This window comes from Alosa pseudoharengus, unplaced genomic scaffold, assembly GCF_046254945.1.
Source record: "Alosa pseudoharengus isolate Yale_2024_CS ecotype anadromous, Long Island Sound unplaced genomic scaffold, YU_APseudo_1.1 YU_APseudo_1.1_scf_7, whole genome shotgun sequence".
NCBI classification, from domain to species: domain Eukaryota; kingdom Metazoa; phylum Chordata; class Actinopteri; order Clupeiformes; family Clupeidae; genus Alosa; species Alosa pseudoharengus.
In genome coordinates, this window is record NW_027468859.1 from 38033314 (window position 1) to 38050716 (window position 17403).

The following is a 17403-nucleotide window of genomic DNA, read 5'->3' on the forward strand; positions in this document are numbered from 1 at the left end:
TTGCCAGAGCCGCTATCTGGCCGCTATGTGCACCCAAAACAAGGCAAAAAACTGAGGCAGTCTCTTTTAGACAGAGTAGCCTAGTAGGCTAGTAGCCTCCCTATGGCAGCTAATCTTTATATTAAAGCAATTCAAGAAATTTAACTAGCACCATCAAACCTGCAAGGAAAATATTTGAAAAATTAAAATATCTTAATGAAGAAAGCCACCAACCCCTACATTTACGGATAAATGTCTCAAGTAGGCTACCACGGTACCACTCTCTATAATTCCAGTGGTATTCCGATGGGAAAGTGGCTTCGTTTCCCAAATTAAAGCTTTTACATAACCACAGTCAACAGCCTCTGTGGTGCTGCCTGTGTTTGGTTTTCTCATGGGAACTTAGAAACCATGGGACAGATTCAGATCAGAGCCAAAATTATTTAAGGAACTAATCAGGCAAAGCCCTAGTGTGAGATTAATTTATAATGGCACATATGACCTTGGTCAAGTCCACACTATTATTTTAAGGTATATTCTGAGGGTAGATAGCAGGGCAGTAGCTTCATTTAGTCATAAGGCCAGGTAGGTGAAGCAGAGAGATCTAGCCTAATGTGTAGGCCTAGGCCTATGGGCTTCTACATATCTGTTTAAGGTACAACGTTTGGATGATTACATTTGATTATTTATCTTAATTATAAGTGGCTATATTTACCACCTGTACCAGTGTAGACACATTTAATATAAGCTATCTTACTAGCTCTCAAACTTTCTCAAGTTTTAAGCAAGCACCAAGGCACTCTTATCCTCTAGCAATAACATTGACAGATGCAGAAATAATTCCTAGGTCTCCTCTGCACTGTAGCTTGAATGCTATTCTCCTTCTGTATGTCACTTTGGATAAAAAAAACGTCTGCTAAATTAATAAAGGTGTATGTAAATGTTAGCTGTTCCATCCATTTAATATTTTTCCACAGCATATGTTTCAGTGTTTGATAGTAATGCTATCAAACCTCTCAGTTATTTGCTCCAATGTACCAACCTCTCTGATCAGTGACTATACAGTAAGCCTAGAATGATTTAGGAAAAATAATCTACCCCCTTAAGAATTATAAGGTTATGTCTGACATTTGTGTTATTTTTATTTTGTTATTGACATATTCTTATTCTATGATAAAGTGCAGGTCAAGTATTTCTTGGAGTTGTATGCATATTTGGACATATATCTAACTCTATGGAATTCCTAAACTTTGAAGCTCAATATCTCAAAACTTCTCAGAACGCAGACAGAACCTTATTATTCAATATAAATAAATAAAAATAAATGAATTTAAAATTAAGGATTTGGAAGGAATACATGCTTGGACCCTGACTTTAATTGTTGCAAGTGTGTTAAATGGCAATACCTCCCTCTTGTGGTCATAATGCTGCACAGCATTTACTTTGCACTCTGATCGTCTAGCTATGCATCCCTTGTTGGCATCATCACCCTGACAGTGGCAGGATGCACCCCGGAGTCATTTGATGACTGGGCAGCATGTTTACAGCTTCAGGGTTCCCACTCTAAATCAAACGTAAAGTTCCATGACTTTTCCCTGACTTTCCCTGACAACAAAAGCTGAATTTCCATGACTTACTGTATAATGAATGGTACAATATACCGACAAATTATTTCAGAGCAGCCGCATAGCGTTGAAGAATCTTTTACTTTTTTAGAGCAGAAGATGAATTGCCATTGAATAAACAAAGTTGGCCTACTCAAGCAAGCAGTAGAGCTAATAACCAGATATACACCAATTTTGAGTGGAAATATATTTGTATTATTTTGGCAAGTAAGTTTTAAACTGCTGCAACAAAATTCCATGATATTCCATGACTTTGCACCAAAAATAATAAAATTCCTTGACTTTCCATGTCTGGGATAGACTGTCCAAAATTCCATGATATTATAGAAATTCCATGGCCCGTGGGAGCCGTGGCCCACTGGTTAGCACTCTGGACTTGTAACCGGAGGGTTGCCAGTTCGAGCCCCGACCAGTGGGCCGTGGCTGAAGTGCCCTTGAGCAAGGCACCTAACCACTCACTGCTCCCCGAGCGCCGCCATTGAAGCAGGCAGCTCACTGCGCCGGGATTAGTGTGTGCTTCACCTCACTGTGTGTTCACTGTGGGCTGTTTGTGTTTCACTAATTCATCGATTGGGTTAAAATGCAGAGACCAAATTTCTCTCACGGGATCAAAAAAGTATATATACTTATATACTTATAGTAACCCTGCAGTTTAAAGTTCTTAGTTAAGATATTTGGAGAATGTATGAACAAACATCTTTTGTTGGTTAATGGTAAAATCCATGATGAACATGCATCATGTCTCTTGAGACTACTCAATACCCACAAATAGAACTCAGCAACAGTGGTCTGTGCAATGAACATAACAACAAGTATGAAATAGTTCCACCTGCTGGCCAAAGTTTTAATAGGGAGACTAAACGTGTGAACACATAAACTCACTTCTGCACATCTGTATGTTTATGGTGCAGAGGAACAGAACAGGTTATTTGGTTGGGGTTGTCCCAGGCGAATTTAGTTCACAGTCTCATTAATAAAGGACTGTTAGACCTATAGCTTTAGCATTTTTGCACAAATAAAATGTAAATATTCATACTCTCAACAGCTCTTACCTATAATTGTATGTGCTTGTGTAATTTGAGGAGTCAACAGAAACACTCAAATATTTATTCAATGTCTTGCAGCCGTGAAACTTTAATCAAAACATCGCCCCATCACTTTGTACTCTGTTAAGTGGACACAGTGTAGTACTCATCATCTAAAAATAATAACTGTTCATCAACAAAGCCAAAGAGAGGCTTTAGCTATTTCTCTGATGACAAGGGCTTGATTAAGGCTGATATAAGCAAAGTTGCATTGCTGGTCATTTTAACTAATCCCTCCGTTATACCAACGGGGATGCAAGTCAAGACTGTTTATCAACATATGCCCATGAAATAAACTTCTCAGCTGTTGTCCTAAATGACCCATGTTTCTAAGTGCTATACATTACTGTAGATCTATCATAACAGTCCTATTATCCTTCACTTGGTCTCAAGTCACATATTTCCTGCTTTTTTGTTTTTCACAAAATATTTGTAATGGGAGAAACATCATTTCAGTTTTTATGTATGCAAATATACACATTACTGGTCAGAAGTTTGGGGTCACTTCGAAATTTCCATTCCACTCCATTATAGACAGAATCCCAGCTGAGATCAGTTACATTGTTTTTTTAATCAGGGCAGCAGTTTTCAGATTACATTATGTGCTTACATAATTGCAAAACGGTTCTCAATGTTTTCTCAGTTAGCCTTTTGAAATGATATCAGATTAGTAAAAAGAATGTGCCTTTGGAACATTGGATGAATGGTTGCTGATAATGGGCAATGTAGATATTGCATTAAAGATCAGCCATTTGTAATAGTCAAGAACCCTTTTGCTGCCCTTACAATGCAACTGATCTCAGCTGGTATTCTGTCTATAATGGAGTGGAATGGAAATTTCTAAGTGACCCAAAACTTTTGACCGGTATAGTGAGAATAAAGAATTGAAAAAGCCTTAAAGAATTAAGGCTATTCTTTTTTTAAAAAGCAGTATGGCACTGGCACCATGGCAACTGTCAATATTTAGAAAAACCTCTCAATGTCCAGGGAGCCTCTGTTCAGTTGTACGCTGAAGGGGAGGTCAGCACAATGGGTATTATACATTTAACACAGGAAATGGCTCTGCAAATCCATTTCCTCAGACCAGAACATTGAGGGCGAAACTGAACGTTTTATGAAGACTACCTTCTTAGCCCTAGACTACAGCAGACATCTGTGTAGGCCCAGTACAGTTTTGCTAGTTACTTTGAATGATAAGGCATCAAAGTCATGGTATAAAACAAAGCACTATTTTTTAATAAATAGAGGGTGACAAATGTTTTAGGCTGTATCGTAAACATATTTAAACTCTTTCCTTTGAATCTACAGATAAGCATGAATAAATAAATGCTGATATAAATAGAGTGGATGATCATATATGATCATATATACAGTATGGCTTGCCGTAATTGCTTAATTGTGTCACCAGAACTCCTATAATGTGTAAACAAAAGACAGTTCACACAACTGGACTGTCACTGCAGCACACAGGCATTTGGCCCCTGCTCTCCAGACCTCAGCTGTGCCTCACAGATCGCCTCCATCCACTGCTGCTGCTCCTCCTCTGTGCTTGCACGGAGGAAAAATGTGCGATGACTGCTGTCTCCTGGCGTAATGGTCCAGCCAAAGGATGTGTTTCCCTCCAATGGCTCCATTTCTGCACCAACAAGGTTGATTGCTTTATGAAGCCTCTGAAATACATCTGATGATTAGTTTGCTTGGTTACATTTGAACTGGGGGTAAAAGAACATTTAAGTCATAGTTTATTCTAGATCTATTCCATCTAGTTAGTGCTGGATAGGCTGGGACAGAGTGGTAGAAACAATAGTCTATTTTGCACCTTAATTCTGGTCTACTATTTTTCGTATGGTAAGCCTATTAATGACGCTACTTTTTTCACTATCCGGCCTATTGGGATATGTTTAGCCTAGCCCATTATACTCCAATACATTTGTTGTTTAGGCTAGGATTGCTGCTTTCTGAAGCGTTCTTTGGACAGCCATGACAGGCTGGCTGCCATAGCAACATGACAACAATGTATCAACCAGCGCTCTAGAATCTTTTCATGGATGTGGAAATAATTAGTTTCGGAGTTCTGCCACAGTTCTATTGGGCTATTCATGAACATAAAATTCATGATTTAATCATGAATGTACAGTTCTCAATCATTAGCCTATAGAACAGTATCTAATTGAAAATAACAACCTGACCACATCTAATCAGCCACCTTACCTTTTCATTATCACCATATACAAGCAAGCTGTCTTTGAGTTCAAACCAAGCGAGTTTCCAACGATATGTGAAATGAGTACGCTTCAACAACCACCCCTTTCTATCATTTTCAACTGTGCCGTTAGATGTCGCAGACACTACGGCCATAGCTTATCTGGCAGTTTAGAACAATGAAGTTCAGACTCTAGAGCATGCGCGACACATTCCATGTGCTATCCGGTTCTATCACGATTAGGGTAATGTAGTTTCCTTGCACTTTCACCAACCATGTAACTTTTAAACGCAGCACGAACTCGTTATCCCAGAATCCCCTAGTTGCTCTGTGTTGGTTGAGAGACTGAAGGAGGGAGTATCATCTCGGCGATAATGTGAAATGCATGAACTGGATACGTGAGCGCAGCGGTAAGAACTTTTCAAGGGAAGGAGAAGTTGGAAAATGCAGCCTAACCTTTCGCCGCAGGCTATTGAAACGTTTAACAGAGGGTGAAGCTGCAGGAGGCACCGAAAAAGTCTGTCGAAACTGCAAAGGATAGTTTAGTGTTCGAAATAGTTCGCCCGAGTCGTAGTTTAGGCTACACTACATTTCGACTGGATTTAAAAATAACGGTTGATTTTTTTACATCCTCCGCCAAGAACGCCCTTTGGAGATAATAGGTAACGTATCCGTCAAACATAGTGGTTACACTGGCAGGCTATCATAAGTTTGATGTTGGTAGCTTTTCTTAAATTAGGATGTCACGCAAAACTCACTAATGCGAACGATTGAACCCTGGTAGGCTACATCGATTCAGAGCATCCAGATGTAGGCTATTCTGTGTCAACGTGTATTGGTCTTGATATGTTTTACATTTTTCATAGCGTCATATAAATTACATTTCAATAGGGAAGAAACAGGCCAACAGAATATTGGTTTATAGACTACATTGTAGGAGTGAGTGCACTGGTGCCTTTTGCTCGGGAGTAAAATATTCTGTTTTCATATTTGTTGCCAGATTTCCTGCGGACCTGAGGGCTGATCACACTGAACAACATTGGAAAACATCTGACATCGCTGGTTGTTGTGATGAACCAGTGTTAGGTCAGTGAACAGACAACGGAAGAGTTCTGTTCATACTACAAGATTCCGAAACGTGGAGAATTGTGAGCATAAACGATAATGAGGGGAAAAACTACGGTTATTCGAGGAGGAAAAGAAGAAAAGGAGTGAGATCTTACAAACTACTTGAAAGTGTGAGGGTATGCACGAGACAACAGGCGTTTGAATAGTTAGAACACAAAAATCTAAGCGTGTTTCCAGTAGGCTATTGTGTAAAACTGGACCAAGCAGCGGTAGGCTACTTGCAACATCGTCAATATAATCCTAACACACGCTGGACCCCCCCCCCCCCCCCATACTCACTGAACTTGTCGAACTTTTCAAATCAAGTAAAGTTGGAACTACGGGGGGGGGGGATTGCATATCATAATGATACATTTTAGCCTACGCTGTTGAAGTGATCCCTGTGTAGAAAAGGGTAGTTTGAACAAATGTCCGCCTGTAGCAGCTCCTCTCCTCAGCCTTTTCCAAGACTCTATCCTGTGGCTCAACATGTCGCTGCCCCACCGACTCCCTCACCATCCCCGAGTCCACCGGCGACCCTCTACAACCGCCTGTCGAACGGGAGTGTCAGCGCCCCGAGCCCCACAAACTCCAGAGGCTCGTTTCATGGAGTCTCTTTCCTGCTCCAGATTGGACTCACCAGAGAAACTGTGAACCTGGAGGCTCATGACATGTCCCTCAACGCTGTGAAAGACCTGGTGTGCTCGATAGTGGACCAGAAGGTAATATTCTGCACTTAATGAGGGAGAGATCTTAGATAAATGAGCCCCTTTGGAAGTGTTTAATAAGTTATTTGTAGCCTATGTCAAAGTTCCATAAATGTGCACTAACGCTATTGTTTTTGCTCATCAACTACATTTGAAATACCACTTTACTTTCTGCTTAATCAGTTACCACCATTCCAATATCCAGTTATCCACCTCATGGTGTACTGTAACCTCATGATTTTTGCTGTACACACATTTGCATGAGCATCCTGTTTGAAAAAAAACAGTCTGTCTGAAAACAACAAGAGCTGCGCCTTTGCAGAGAAAAGCAGGTTTGGAAACGACACAAGACAGACAAGCAGTCGGCTGTGGTTTGCGTTTGCATCTTTGCAGTTCTGCGTTATCTCCTGTCTCTCGTCCTTGCAGAGAGAGGGTGGCACCTGTGTTTCATGTACAACTCCCTCTTCAGCAGCAGGCACAGGTGGAGCAGTGGGGGCGTTGGTGGAGGCTGAAAGCCATCTTGCTCTAGTTTCCCCCGTCTAGATTGGCCTACTGTGATCACTGGGACTGATATGAGGTTCAGCAATTGCAAGCAACAGCACTGTAAGCATGAATAATAGGAAGGGGGACTTTGAATCCCTTAGCTGCAATAAAAGAAAAGCTACTATTTTTGAAGTTAGATGTTTTCATCATAAAATGTAAGCCCCATTTGAAGTGCTATTATTATCTGAAATATGCTGCATTTGCACAGTTAAAAGATCAGTGATAATGGGAGTCTTAGGGGATAATAGTTGAGAAATCCCTACTTTTTGACAAAATCACTTAATAGGCTACATTTCTGTAGAATAATTGAGAAGTTCTTTGGAGAACGAGACACCCAGACTAAGCTCAGCACCCGTGCCACACCCGCGTGTTTATGGGCTGGACAGAGGACAGGAAGGTGTGGAGACAGAGGAGGCCACTCGGCCGAGGGAGTGATGTAACCATTAGATCAGTCAGTGCTGGTCAGGACCCCCCCCCCCCCCCCCCCACAAAGTTCATTCTAGAAACAAGTGATACTGGTGGCTGTAGTCCTGAGACTCACTGGGTCAAATTGGTGTTTGTGGAAGAAGCTTATATGGAGATACATTGTACTACATTATTGCAGATAAATTCCATTGAATTATTCCATAGTGAAAATGTTAGTGGCTTTGTTGAACTGCAGAACTTTAGTACTGGAGCCTTCCTAGCATTTTTATTGATTTTATTACTGTTGAGCTTGTGTATATGTTTTGCAGTTGTAAGGCAAAACTGTACAGATTTTTAGCCTACTCGTTGAAGCATTTGAGTGCCAAAGCTGAGTTATATTTCCTCTATGGTTGATTTCACCATATATCCAAACACTCAACACCAACTCTGCTGTAATAATGAACTAGGTGGGTGGGTAAGGGCACATATAAATTACTGCACAGTCAGCCCTTCTGCCTTCCTCAAATTGAGAGGGTGTAATGCAATCGCTTTCACATTTAGCCCACAGTGCAAGACCAAACACTTGGAACCGGAGTGAAAGTTAGCATGGTGTACAAGTTTCACCTTGTAGAAACACAGTGGCCCTTGTTGAATCTGTGGTCATGTGTATGTAAAATCTTAGTTCATACTGTGGGAGTATAGGCAGTGGTCGGATACAGTGTGGTGAAGCACCTACGCGTTCTGTTGAACACACTGCTGAATCTTGATGTAATCCCGGTGTGCTTCCACGCATATAGGAGTCCCTGATAGCACAGGGGCGTTGAATCCACGTTGAATCAACCTCCGCCGCTTCAAACAAACGGGGATTCAACGCCCCTCAACGCCCCTTTGCTATCTGGGGTGGGGAGGGGGACGGTCCCTTGAGTCTCCAGGAAGCCAGTAGGGAAGTCCCCCTCCCCTGGTCGTCGCCATACTGTCCTGCGCTGCTCCGTCAAAACCTCCTCCGCCCCGTAGGGCGCTGGAGTCCCAGCTGGAGGAAGCGCTGGGGCCGGTGAACTTACCCTTGCATTTATTCATGTGGAACGTGCTGTCTTATGAAAGTGACTTACGAGCGAGACGCCGCACACAATTAAAAACCAACAAACAGTGAAAACCCCGTTTTACACACACATACAAATGCTAAGTGCTTGACCTCCAATAGCTTAACACAGCGTGAGTCGATGATAATTGCTGGTTACAAGAACTAGAAACAATGGTGACTTGTGAAAGCAAACAAGGAGCAGGGCTTGGTGCCCTGCGTAAGGGCTCGAGATTTCGCTCTGCACTGGAGTGGGAGTGCGGGGCCAGGGCCGGGAATGTCTGACTTTGCTGGGGTGGTGCCTTGGGTGTCACCACGGTGCCAAAAACCGATTCCGCTCAAAGCATTTCTGTTTCGCCGCAACCGTGGCCACACGCATGGGATGGAGAGTAATTTGTATGCAACGATGACTGAGGACTGTATGTTTTGGAAGTGCACGTCTTTTAGCATTCACAGACTCGAAGCCACAGTGCTTGACTCGAGTTGCAGTCATCGAAAATAATATATTATATGAGCTAAGAGTCTTTGTGGAAGAAGTCGGGTAGTTTTTTTTGTCTCTCGAGATGAAGGTGCACTTGGAGGTGTACTGCTGCATGATTAAAATAAACACTTTAGTCGACACCTCTGTGTACGGACAAGTTGAGAAAAGGCAGAAACTCTTTATATAAGCTGTCTGAATGAACAATGTAATCAAAATCCCACTCCCGCAGTTCAAGTTCTCCTGGCGGTTTTCTGTCGTGATTTCTCCAGAGGGAGCGCAGTGAACGGCCAGGCCCGGAGTGCATCGGCCAAAAAGTCATTCAAGCAGAAAAACCCGATTTTGAAATGGCTGACGTTGTCTTTAATGCCAGACTCAATAGCCTACACGATCCTCCATTACCACGACCTTTCTCACAGAGCACGGTTTAAACTTTCACTGCTGTTTTCGGGTTTCATGACGTGATGATGGTGAAGGTTCATGATGCAGGTTTTCCTTAGGTCAGCAGCATGGTGTAGTAACAGGACTGAGATATTTGATCAAAATCACGTTTTTATTTCCTGGCCATAACTTGACTCACATTTTGCTATTGTTTGGATATTTCAAGGCTATGGAGCCCTTGCGTGAGAAATCTTGGAGAGATAGAAGCGTGTTTCTGATCTTATGAAGCTCTGGTGTGGCCTTTAATTTCATTGTATTCAGCACTTTACATGGGCAATGGGAGTTGCTTATATGTGGTATATCTGTTCATGGGCATCTTTACGTCATGTAGCGTAAACTGTGGCTTGTTTAAACTAAATGTCAGCTTGTAATTTTCACTCTTGGAATGGCTTAACCTGGATTTAAGATGTATCATTAGAGCTGCAGAGCTGTCTAGAAAACAGTGCACAGACTCTATCCTGGTGACATACTTTTGCAGCGTCATGTCCAACTGTTTTTACACTTCATTATTTTGTATCCTGGTTGCTAAGTGGATAAACAAAAGCTATAAAACAGGGGAGGCAAGTTTTTTTTTTTACAAGCTTTAGACGATGACAGAAATGCGGGAACATTTCCCATGCTGTCGGGACAGGTGGTAGTCCTGACAGCGCTGGAACAGAACGAGGGTTGAAATCCCCGAAGTCGGTCTGCGGAGTCCTAAGTGGCTGTGTTCAGATCCCCGACTCGTCTCTCGACTGCTCTTTATTAGACAGTGGAGGGTCATTATCACATTCCATTAGGATGTGGTAAGCTGCGAGCGCTCCGGCATCCTGGTCGGGGAGCCTCTGCTGTGCCTAATGTCTCTGTGACCCTGTCCTAATGGATAAAGCAGGCCGCGGAAGGGGCCCGCAACGCGCCTGAAATCCCAGCTATGTGGAGAGCGGGATGCCAGCGGTGTGTCTGGTCGGGTCTGATTGGGCGCGGGGCATTGCCAAGCCGGCCATGCTGGGTCAAAAAGTCCGTAAATGTCAGTTAATTGTGATGGTGATAAGCTGTGATGGCTTCCTTAGTCAGTTAGTTTTGTGCATTATCTAAGGTTCATTTCCCTTTCGTGCGGGGCTTGTGCTATATGCTTTAACGTGTCTGTGTATGTGTGTGTGTGTGTGTGTGTGTGTGTGCGTTTGAGTGAGAAAGTGTGTGTGACTGCACAGTATGTAACAGAAGTACAGATGTTTGGTACATAAAGATGCCTGACTGGTCTGTTGCAGCAGATGACTTCATTCAATAAGGATGGTGGATTCAGTCTTCCATTGTGTGACTCCATTTTAGTAATGCACATTTCATGTGTATGTTTATGTGCGTTTCCTGCCCCTCATTAATATTTCTATGGTTTGAGGGATGGTGAGGAGCATTTTCATCACATATACCCCCCCACCCACCCCACCCACCCACTCCCTGCGCTGAGCCAGAAGTGAGATCTTCATTTAGGTCCCATTGTTTTCTCTACAGGAAATTACATTTTCAGTTCCTCTTACTCTGGAGATCACGTTAGTTTATGTTGAGATTTTCTCCTTCGATTCAGCAGTTTGTGTGTATGGGTTGTAATGGCACGGCAGATAGCATGACGTGGAGAAGCATGAAGAGTGAGGTGAAGTGCACTGTGTGCCACAGTAAAGAGAAATCCTTGAGAATTTAAGCACACTTACACGTTTTGATAACACCATCAGGCAATTAAAATTCAAATCACAATGTGAGGCCATTGGACATTAAACTCTCATTTCATGCACCTCTGCAGAATCGGTGTCAGACAGGTTCTGAAAAGTTGTAAAGTTTTTTTAATTTAATTTAAAAAAAAAAAATATCTTCAATCTTGATCTTTAAAGGTGTTTGCTTTAGCAAGTGTTTTTACCTCGATACACATCATGTCTCAGGGGCCTGGATAAAAGTAAAGTAAAGTGACTGCTATTTAGCAGACACTTCTATCCAGTCGTTTCTGTTTCAGACTTTAAACAGCGATATAAAACACGAGGAGAAGCACAATCCTGACTCGTACTGCTAACCATTACATTGTGTAAGTTTGGAACAAGGACGCCAAAAGGGGTAGTAGTGTTCACGGCCTTGATTTTTTACTTTCACTTATATGGAACACCCATTTTGTGGCGGCATCACACATCTCCAAACATTCCCTCCCTTGTGGAAAGGGTGGCACACACATGGCTCAAAATGACCGAAGCCCTTTAGGTATTGATATGCTTGGAGCTCTTAGTTGGTCTTTTGGCACCCATCTCAAAAGCCCTAAATGCACAGTTAAATGGAGTGTGGGCTGGGTCTGGCCAACCACTAAGAGACAGGCATGGGCTGGGTGATCTGGCGGACTCACGTCCACCCTGCATTCCTCCATGGCTAAATATTGTCAGGGAGGGCAGCAGCAGCAGCAGCAGCAGACGCCTCCTCTCATTTCCCCTGTACTCGTTTTCTTCTGCCCTCCTCTGCTCTCCTTTCTCGTGGACGTTGAAGGCTCTGCCTTCCTCTGTGTGGGAGCTTCGTTTTTCGCCTCGGGAGTGTTGTATAAGAGTTGTCTTGAGAGTTTGAAAAGATCCATTCATTCCCATATATATAAATGCTTTGAGGGGACTGATGATTCCGAGCTCTCTTTATTGCTAGATAACATGAACTTGCTACAGGTTTAACAAGATTTGCTTCACATTTTTACCTGTTATTCAATTAAGCATGTGTTTTTTGAGCCCTTGTGATTCTCTGAGACAACAGAACCAGACAGGGAGGGACCCCCCCCTGCCCCCTCCCCCCCCTCCCCCCTCCCCACTATAGTCAGACATTTCCATCAATTAGTTGTACTGTGCGGTAATGATGCACAGGTAATCACAGATGGAAAACTAGATCAGCACATATGGGCATACGTTCATATTTTTAGCAGTACCACAGTCATGATGACCCAATTAATTTGTATGCCTCTGGGTTAATAGCCTTTATCACATGTGTTCACTTCCCATATCCATTCACATGCAAATGTGCTAAAAGTTTTATGATATAAAAATGCATTGTGGTCATACCCTGCGGACTGCCTTTAGCACTGAATACTTTGCCTGATTTGCAAAGTCAGGGAAATGTTTTGTTAATGGGTAAGTGGACAGCTGAGTGTTAAGTCAACAGAATATGCTGGCGGGTTAATTCCAGGAGGATGTATCAGTCATTTGTCTGGACGCACAAGGAAAACTTAGATGCAAATGAGGGATTGGAGTGATAAGTGTGTTTGTATTTGAAAAGTGAGCACAACTAGGCCATCTGTAGAAGGAAGAGGACATTTTTTTTGTGTTTGAAGGAGTGATTGTAGGATAATAGTGGATCTGTTCGTTGGGGTGACCTTTTCAGAATTTCTTTCCTTCTTTCCTTTTTTGTCTTTGTACGTCGTTCGTGCCATTGTATTTGTTTGTGAGATAAACCGCTGGACACATCACAGTGGCCTTTTCTTTAGCTGAGTGTGCAGGTTAGCGGAGACCACTGCCAGGGCAATCCAATGGAAGTCAGGGCAAACTCTGCTCCATTGGACAACGATAAAGGTCCTATTGTTCGCACACACCCCCCCCCCCCCCCTTCTTTTTGAGACAATGTTGTTTTTCTTATCAATCGTTTTGCACAGGATGCATAAGACCTTGCAGAGCTTTCAATTTACACTAAAAGGAGTCTGTGTTTGTGTGATGTTCTCAGTTTTATTGGCCAGGAATAGCTGTATGCAGGGCAGCGATGGCTACTATGGTCAGCGGGGGTAGTGTAGAGCAGCACACAGACATGTGACCGCTGTTGATTTAAACTGAGCGTGTCCTTAGGGGCGCTTTCCTTTTCTTGTTTTCTCTGCTCCTTCCATGCTTTATGCTCAATTATGTGTTGTATTGTATGGCCAACATAATGAACAAAGTTAACCGTTCGACGCGCTAGCTCTCTGTTTCCCAAGAGGTCTCTCACACACACACCGTGTCGGTAGGGTTTTATTTGTTAGGCTGAATGGAGATGAGGAGTTTGTTGTTGTAGGTGCCTGTCACTGTGTCCAGTTCTGGACCCTTTGTTTTCTGACCCTCTGGAGCCCAAACCAGATATATGATCTCATCCTGTGTGTGTGGGGGGAAAAGTGTGTGTGTGTGTGTGTGTGTGTGTGTGTGTGTGCGTTTCTGTGTTGGCAGACCGCTTGAGCAGGCATGCTTGTGCTGGACATGAATGTCTTGTGTCCATGTGTTTGTATGTATGCTATGCTATTGAGAAGAGAGATCCTGTGGGTGTTTGTGTATCTGTGTGTGTGAGCAGGCAAGGGGAGTGAGCGGGACAGTAAGTGTGTCTGCTTGTGCTGGACTTCCTGTTTTCTGCGTCGCCCAAGTTCCCCCCCTGTGCAGCTGCAGAGTCTGCTGGAAGTGATTTCACATTACAGGGAGACAGCTGATGTTTGCCTGCAGCAGCGTGACTTTTTCTCTCTCTCTCTCTCTCTGCTGCTACTCCTCCTCAGCAGAAAATGGAGGGAATGCTCCCGAGCAGAGAGCAGTGCTGCGCCGCTCAGCCTATGAATACTACTCCTCTGTTTAGATAAAATAGTTTGACTCTCAGTATGCTAAGTCTGGAATGCAGAATGTAATGGCTAAACCCACACAATTATGCCTCTTATGTACTAAGAACTTCAATCACGTAGTGTTTACTAACCAGTAGAGTAGATTTTTTGCTACGTAGTACATAGTAGGCAAGTTAGCTTTGTCTCTCTGCGTACTTTGGGGCCTTTATAACACACCCTATATTCTGAGGGACGTGTGTCTGGCCTGAGAACAATGGCCCTCATTTTAAATCACAGCTCTGCCTATAAACTGCAGAAAACGGCGCAGGATATTGCTCGCTTGCGTTCATTCGCTTTCGTTCGGCCTCTCCATCCGTAATAAGCGCTTTCACAGTGAGTTTAGGCTCATGCTGCTTAGCCTCAGCTGGAGGAAATTCAGAGTGTAAACAAGTGGCTCTGACTGCCACCCTTTGTCAGAGGAAGGCTGAATGAGATGAGGAGAAGTACAATGTTCTTGTGGTTTACAGTATGGATGGAGGAGGATGGTCAACGTCCTTGAAACCCCAGGCGGCCATTTTTTTTTTTTTTTTTTACACAAATTCTTTACCTCACCCTGGGACTTAAGATGTAGTCCCTGATTGAGTGCAGCTGCGCTCGCTGTTGGGGTGAGGGTTTTGTGGACGTTTGTAGGGCGCAGGAGATGGAGAATGAAGCCGTGTTTGTAAGCGTGTCTGTGTGTGTCATAGAAGTGGGTTGGTGTGTTGGTGAATGGGTGGGTGCACATCTTAAAGGAAAGAGGTTGTGTGTGTGTGTGTGTGTGTGTGTGTGTGTGTGTGTGTGTGTGTGTGTGTGTGTGTGTGTGTATCTGTTTATAAGGAAACTGGATCTTTATGCACTTCAAAGCTGTGGCTTGGTTTATCTTTATGTGCACAGGGATCTATCTGAAAGAAGTGGTTTGCGGCACATTTCTATGAGGGAAATTTGTCTCGCATGTATCTATAAAATGTATATTGGTGTGTGAGTGTGTGTCTAAAAAGTGCATGCGATGCGGGTGCATAGTTGTGTGCCTGTCTTAAAAATGCACGTGTGTGTGTGTGTGTGTGTCTTAAAGAAGGATGTGAAGTGACTAACCCACAGGCAGCACTGGGCCTCCGTGGCTCCGACTATAATTAAATGTGAAGCGCAGTGTGAGGATTACTGCTCTCTTTTCCAGCTTCTTTTCTTCTCCAATGCTGCTGCATCCCCTTCATGCCATGTGCGAGGTGTCACACATCCCCTTGGAGTCCATTAAAAACAATATAAACACAATGGACGTGTTGAGTTATGGTTTCTTTGATACTGTTTGAAGTATTTACAATCAATTTTTGCGATGGAATGTTGCCTGCAGCCCTGATCATTTGAATATGAGCTTCAAGCTCTCGGCCCCGCATCGCTTTGGTTGAAGTTATATTTGATTAAATTCTCTGCTTTGGTCCAAAGCCAGGAAAACAAAACAAAACCCAGCAACAACAACATCAACAAAAAAAAACACAGAACAGTGTTGCACTCTTGCATCATCACTTCGAGACTTGGCTGTTTGTGAAGTTTTGAATCTATAGGAAAAAGCTGAAGACTGTGTTTGCTCTCATTTTCCGGCAGTTGTAAGTCATTACGGCTATAAAACCGGTAACCTTCCACGCGCCTCAGTATGTGGAAATGCCATATTTCATCTTGTGTCATGCAGGTCTCTAATCTGCACGCTGTGGGGGCAAGCAGCCTCCTCCGTCTACACCGCTCTGTCTTCCCGTCCATCTGAAGCCAGACCTCCATCTGCTACTCACTCTCTCCGTCTCTTCATTTCTCCATATCTATCTCTCTCTCCCTCCCTCATCCTCTCTGCTGCTTATATCCCAGATGGGTGGCTCTGGAGTCTCAAATGATGGATCTGGCTGCAGGCCAGGCAGGTGGTAGTGACGTGTTCTAGCGTAGTAGTGAAGTGTTCTAGTGTAGCTAGGCAGGTGGTAGTGAAGTGTTCTAGTGTAGCTAGGCAGGTAGTAGTGAAGTGTTCTAGCGTAGTAGTGAAGTGTTCTAGCCTAGCTAGGCAGGTAGTAGTGAAGTGTTCTATCGTAGTAGTGAAGTGTTCTAGCCTAGCTAGGCAGGTAGTAGTGAAGTGTTCTAGCGTAGTAGTGAAGTGTTCTAGCCTAGCTAGGCAGGTTGTAGTGAAGTGTTCTAGTGTAGCTAGGCAGGTAGTAGTGAAGTGTTCTAGCGTAGCTAGGTAGGTGGTAGTGAAGTGTTCTAGTGTAGCTAGGCAGGTAGTAGTGAAGTGTTCTAGCGTAGCTAGGCAGGTGGTAGTGACGTGTTCTAGCGTAGTAGTGAAGTGTTCTAGTGTAGCTAGGCAGATAGTAGTGAAGTGTTCTAGCGTAGCTAGGCATGTGGTAGTGAAGTGTTCTAGTGTAGTAGTGAAGTGTTCTAGCGTAGCTAGGCAGGTAGTAGTGAAGTGTTCTAGCGTAGCTAGGCATGTGGTAGTGAAGTGTTCTAGCGTAGTAGTGAAGTGTTCTAGCCTAGCTAGGCAGGTAGTAGTGAAGTGTTCTAGCGTAGTAGTGAAGTGTTCTAGCCTAGCTAGGCAGGTAGTAGTGAAGTGTTCTAGCCCAGCTATGATGGCGGCATGGACTGACTCCTTTTGTGGTTTAAAATGAGGGTGGATGGATTGTTTGCATCATCATTTAGGCTTCTGCCTCATACCTCACTAAACGATCCAAACATGAAAACAAAGTGCATTTAAGTACCAATGAACAACAAAGCATAGCATTTATATTCTATATTTATACAGGATTAGACATACAAGCACATATGAATATATCTGTAGGCGTGTGAGTATGCAATTGTGGAAGAAGTTTAGGCCTATTTTCCCCTCAAAAAGAGGGGACTTTGCTTTTTCATTGAGGTGTGTGTATGATGCCAGTTGCTATTTTTGGTGTGCACTTGTGCAGAATGTACAGATGGATGTGTCTGTCTTCAGGCATGAGATCCAAATGGGGCTCTGCTCAGGGCATGTGACTGTTGGGCCCGCGGTCGCCTGCTCGAGTGCTGTGGGATTATCCCGTCAGCATCCCACCGTTAAGGGGCCGCTTACACAAGTGACTCGGCCCCCCCCCCCCCCTCCCCCGAGACCGCGCTGCCCACTGCCCACTGTGGCTTTTAAGTGATTAACTTTTAAGTCATTATAGTCCAGTGCCGCCACC

General features: G+C 43.5%; 2 protein-coding genes across 9 annotated transcripts in view; one reads left to right on the forward strand and one right to left on the reverse strand.

Annotated features, from left to right (window-relative positions):
• Positions 1 to 4143: 4143 nt before the first annotated feature.
• On the reverse strand, positions 4144 to 5047 carry LOC143109325 (PH domain-containing protein DDB_G0274775). The gene is made up of 2 exons (XM_076271978.1): positions 4901 to 5047; positions 4144 to 4359 (listed from the first exon to the last, which is right to left on the reverse strand). Exons 1-2 carry the CDS (start codon positions 5045 to 5047, stop codon positions 4144 to 4146), a joined length of 363 nt encoding a protein of 120 aa, XP_076128093.1.
• Positions 5048 to 5162: 115 nt separating this feature from the next.
• Positions 5163 to 17403, forward strand: part of LOC143110405 (serine/threonine-protein kinase D3-like) — a 42905-nt gene continuing 30664 nt past the window's right edge. For 4 of the 8 annotated variants that reach the window (XM_076273290.1, XM_076273292.1, XM_076273293.1 and 1 more), the window contains exons 1-2: positions 5163 to 5554; positions 5893 to 6721. In XM_076273290.1, coding sequence (XP_076129405.1) covers positions 6428 to 6721 — 294 coding nt within the window. In that variant the 5' untranslated portion in view covers positions 5163 to 5554; positions 5893 to 6427. The remainder of the gene's footprint in view (positions 5555 to 5892; positions 6722 to 17403) is intronic. The other 4 variants (XM_076273295.1, XM_076273296.1, XM_076273297.1 and 1 more) reach the window with 2 other exon arrangements.

Excerpts from the sequence above, each read along its gene's own strand:
- LOC143109325 (XM_076271978.1), bottom strand. The coding sequence starts at position 5,047 with ATGGCCGTAGTGTCTGCGACATCTAACGGCACAGTTGAAAATGATAGA. Across the intron at positions 4,360-4,900 it reads TATATGGTGATAATGAAAAG|AGGCTTCATAAAGCAATCAA; the intron begins GTAAGGTGGCTG and ends GATGTATTTCAG.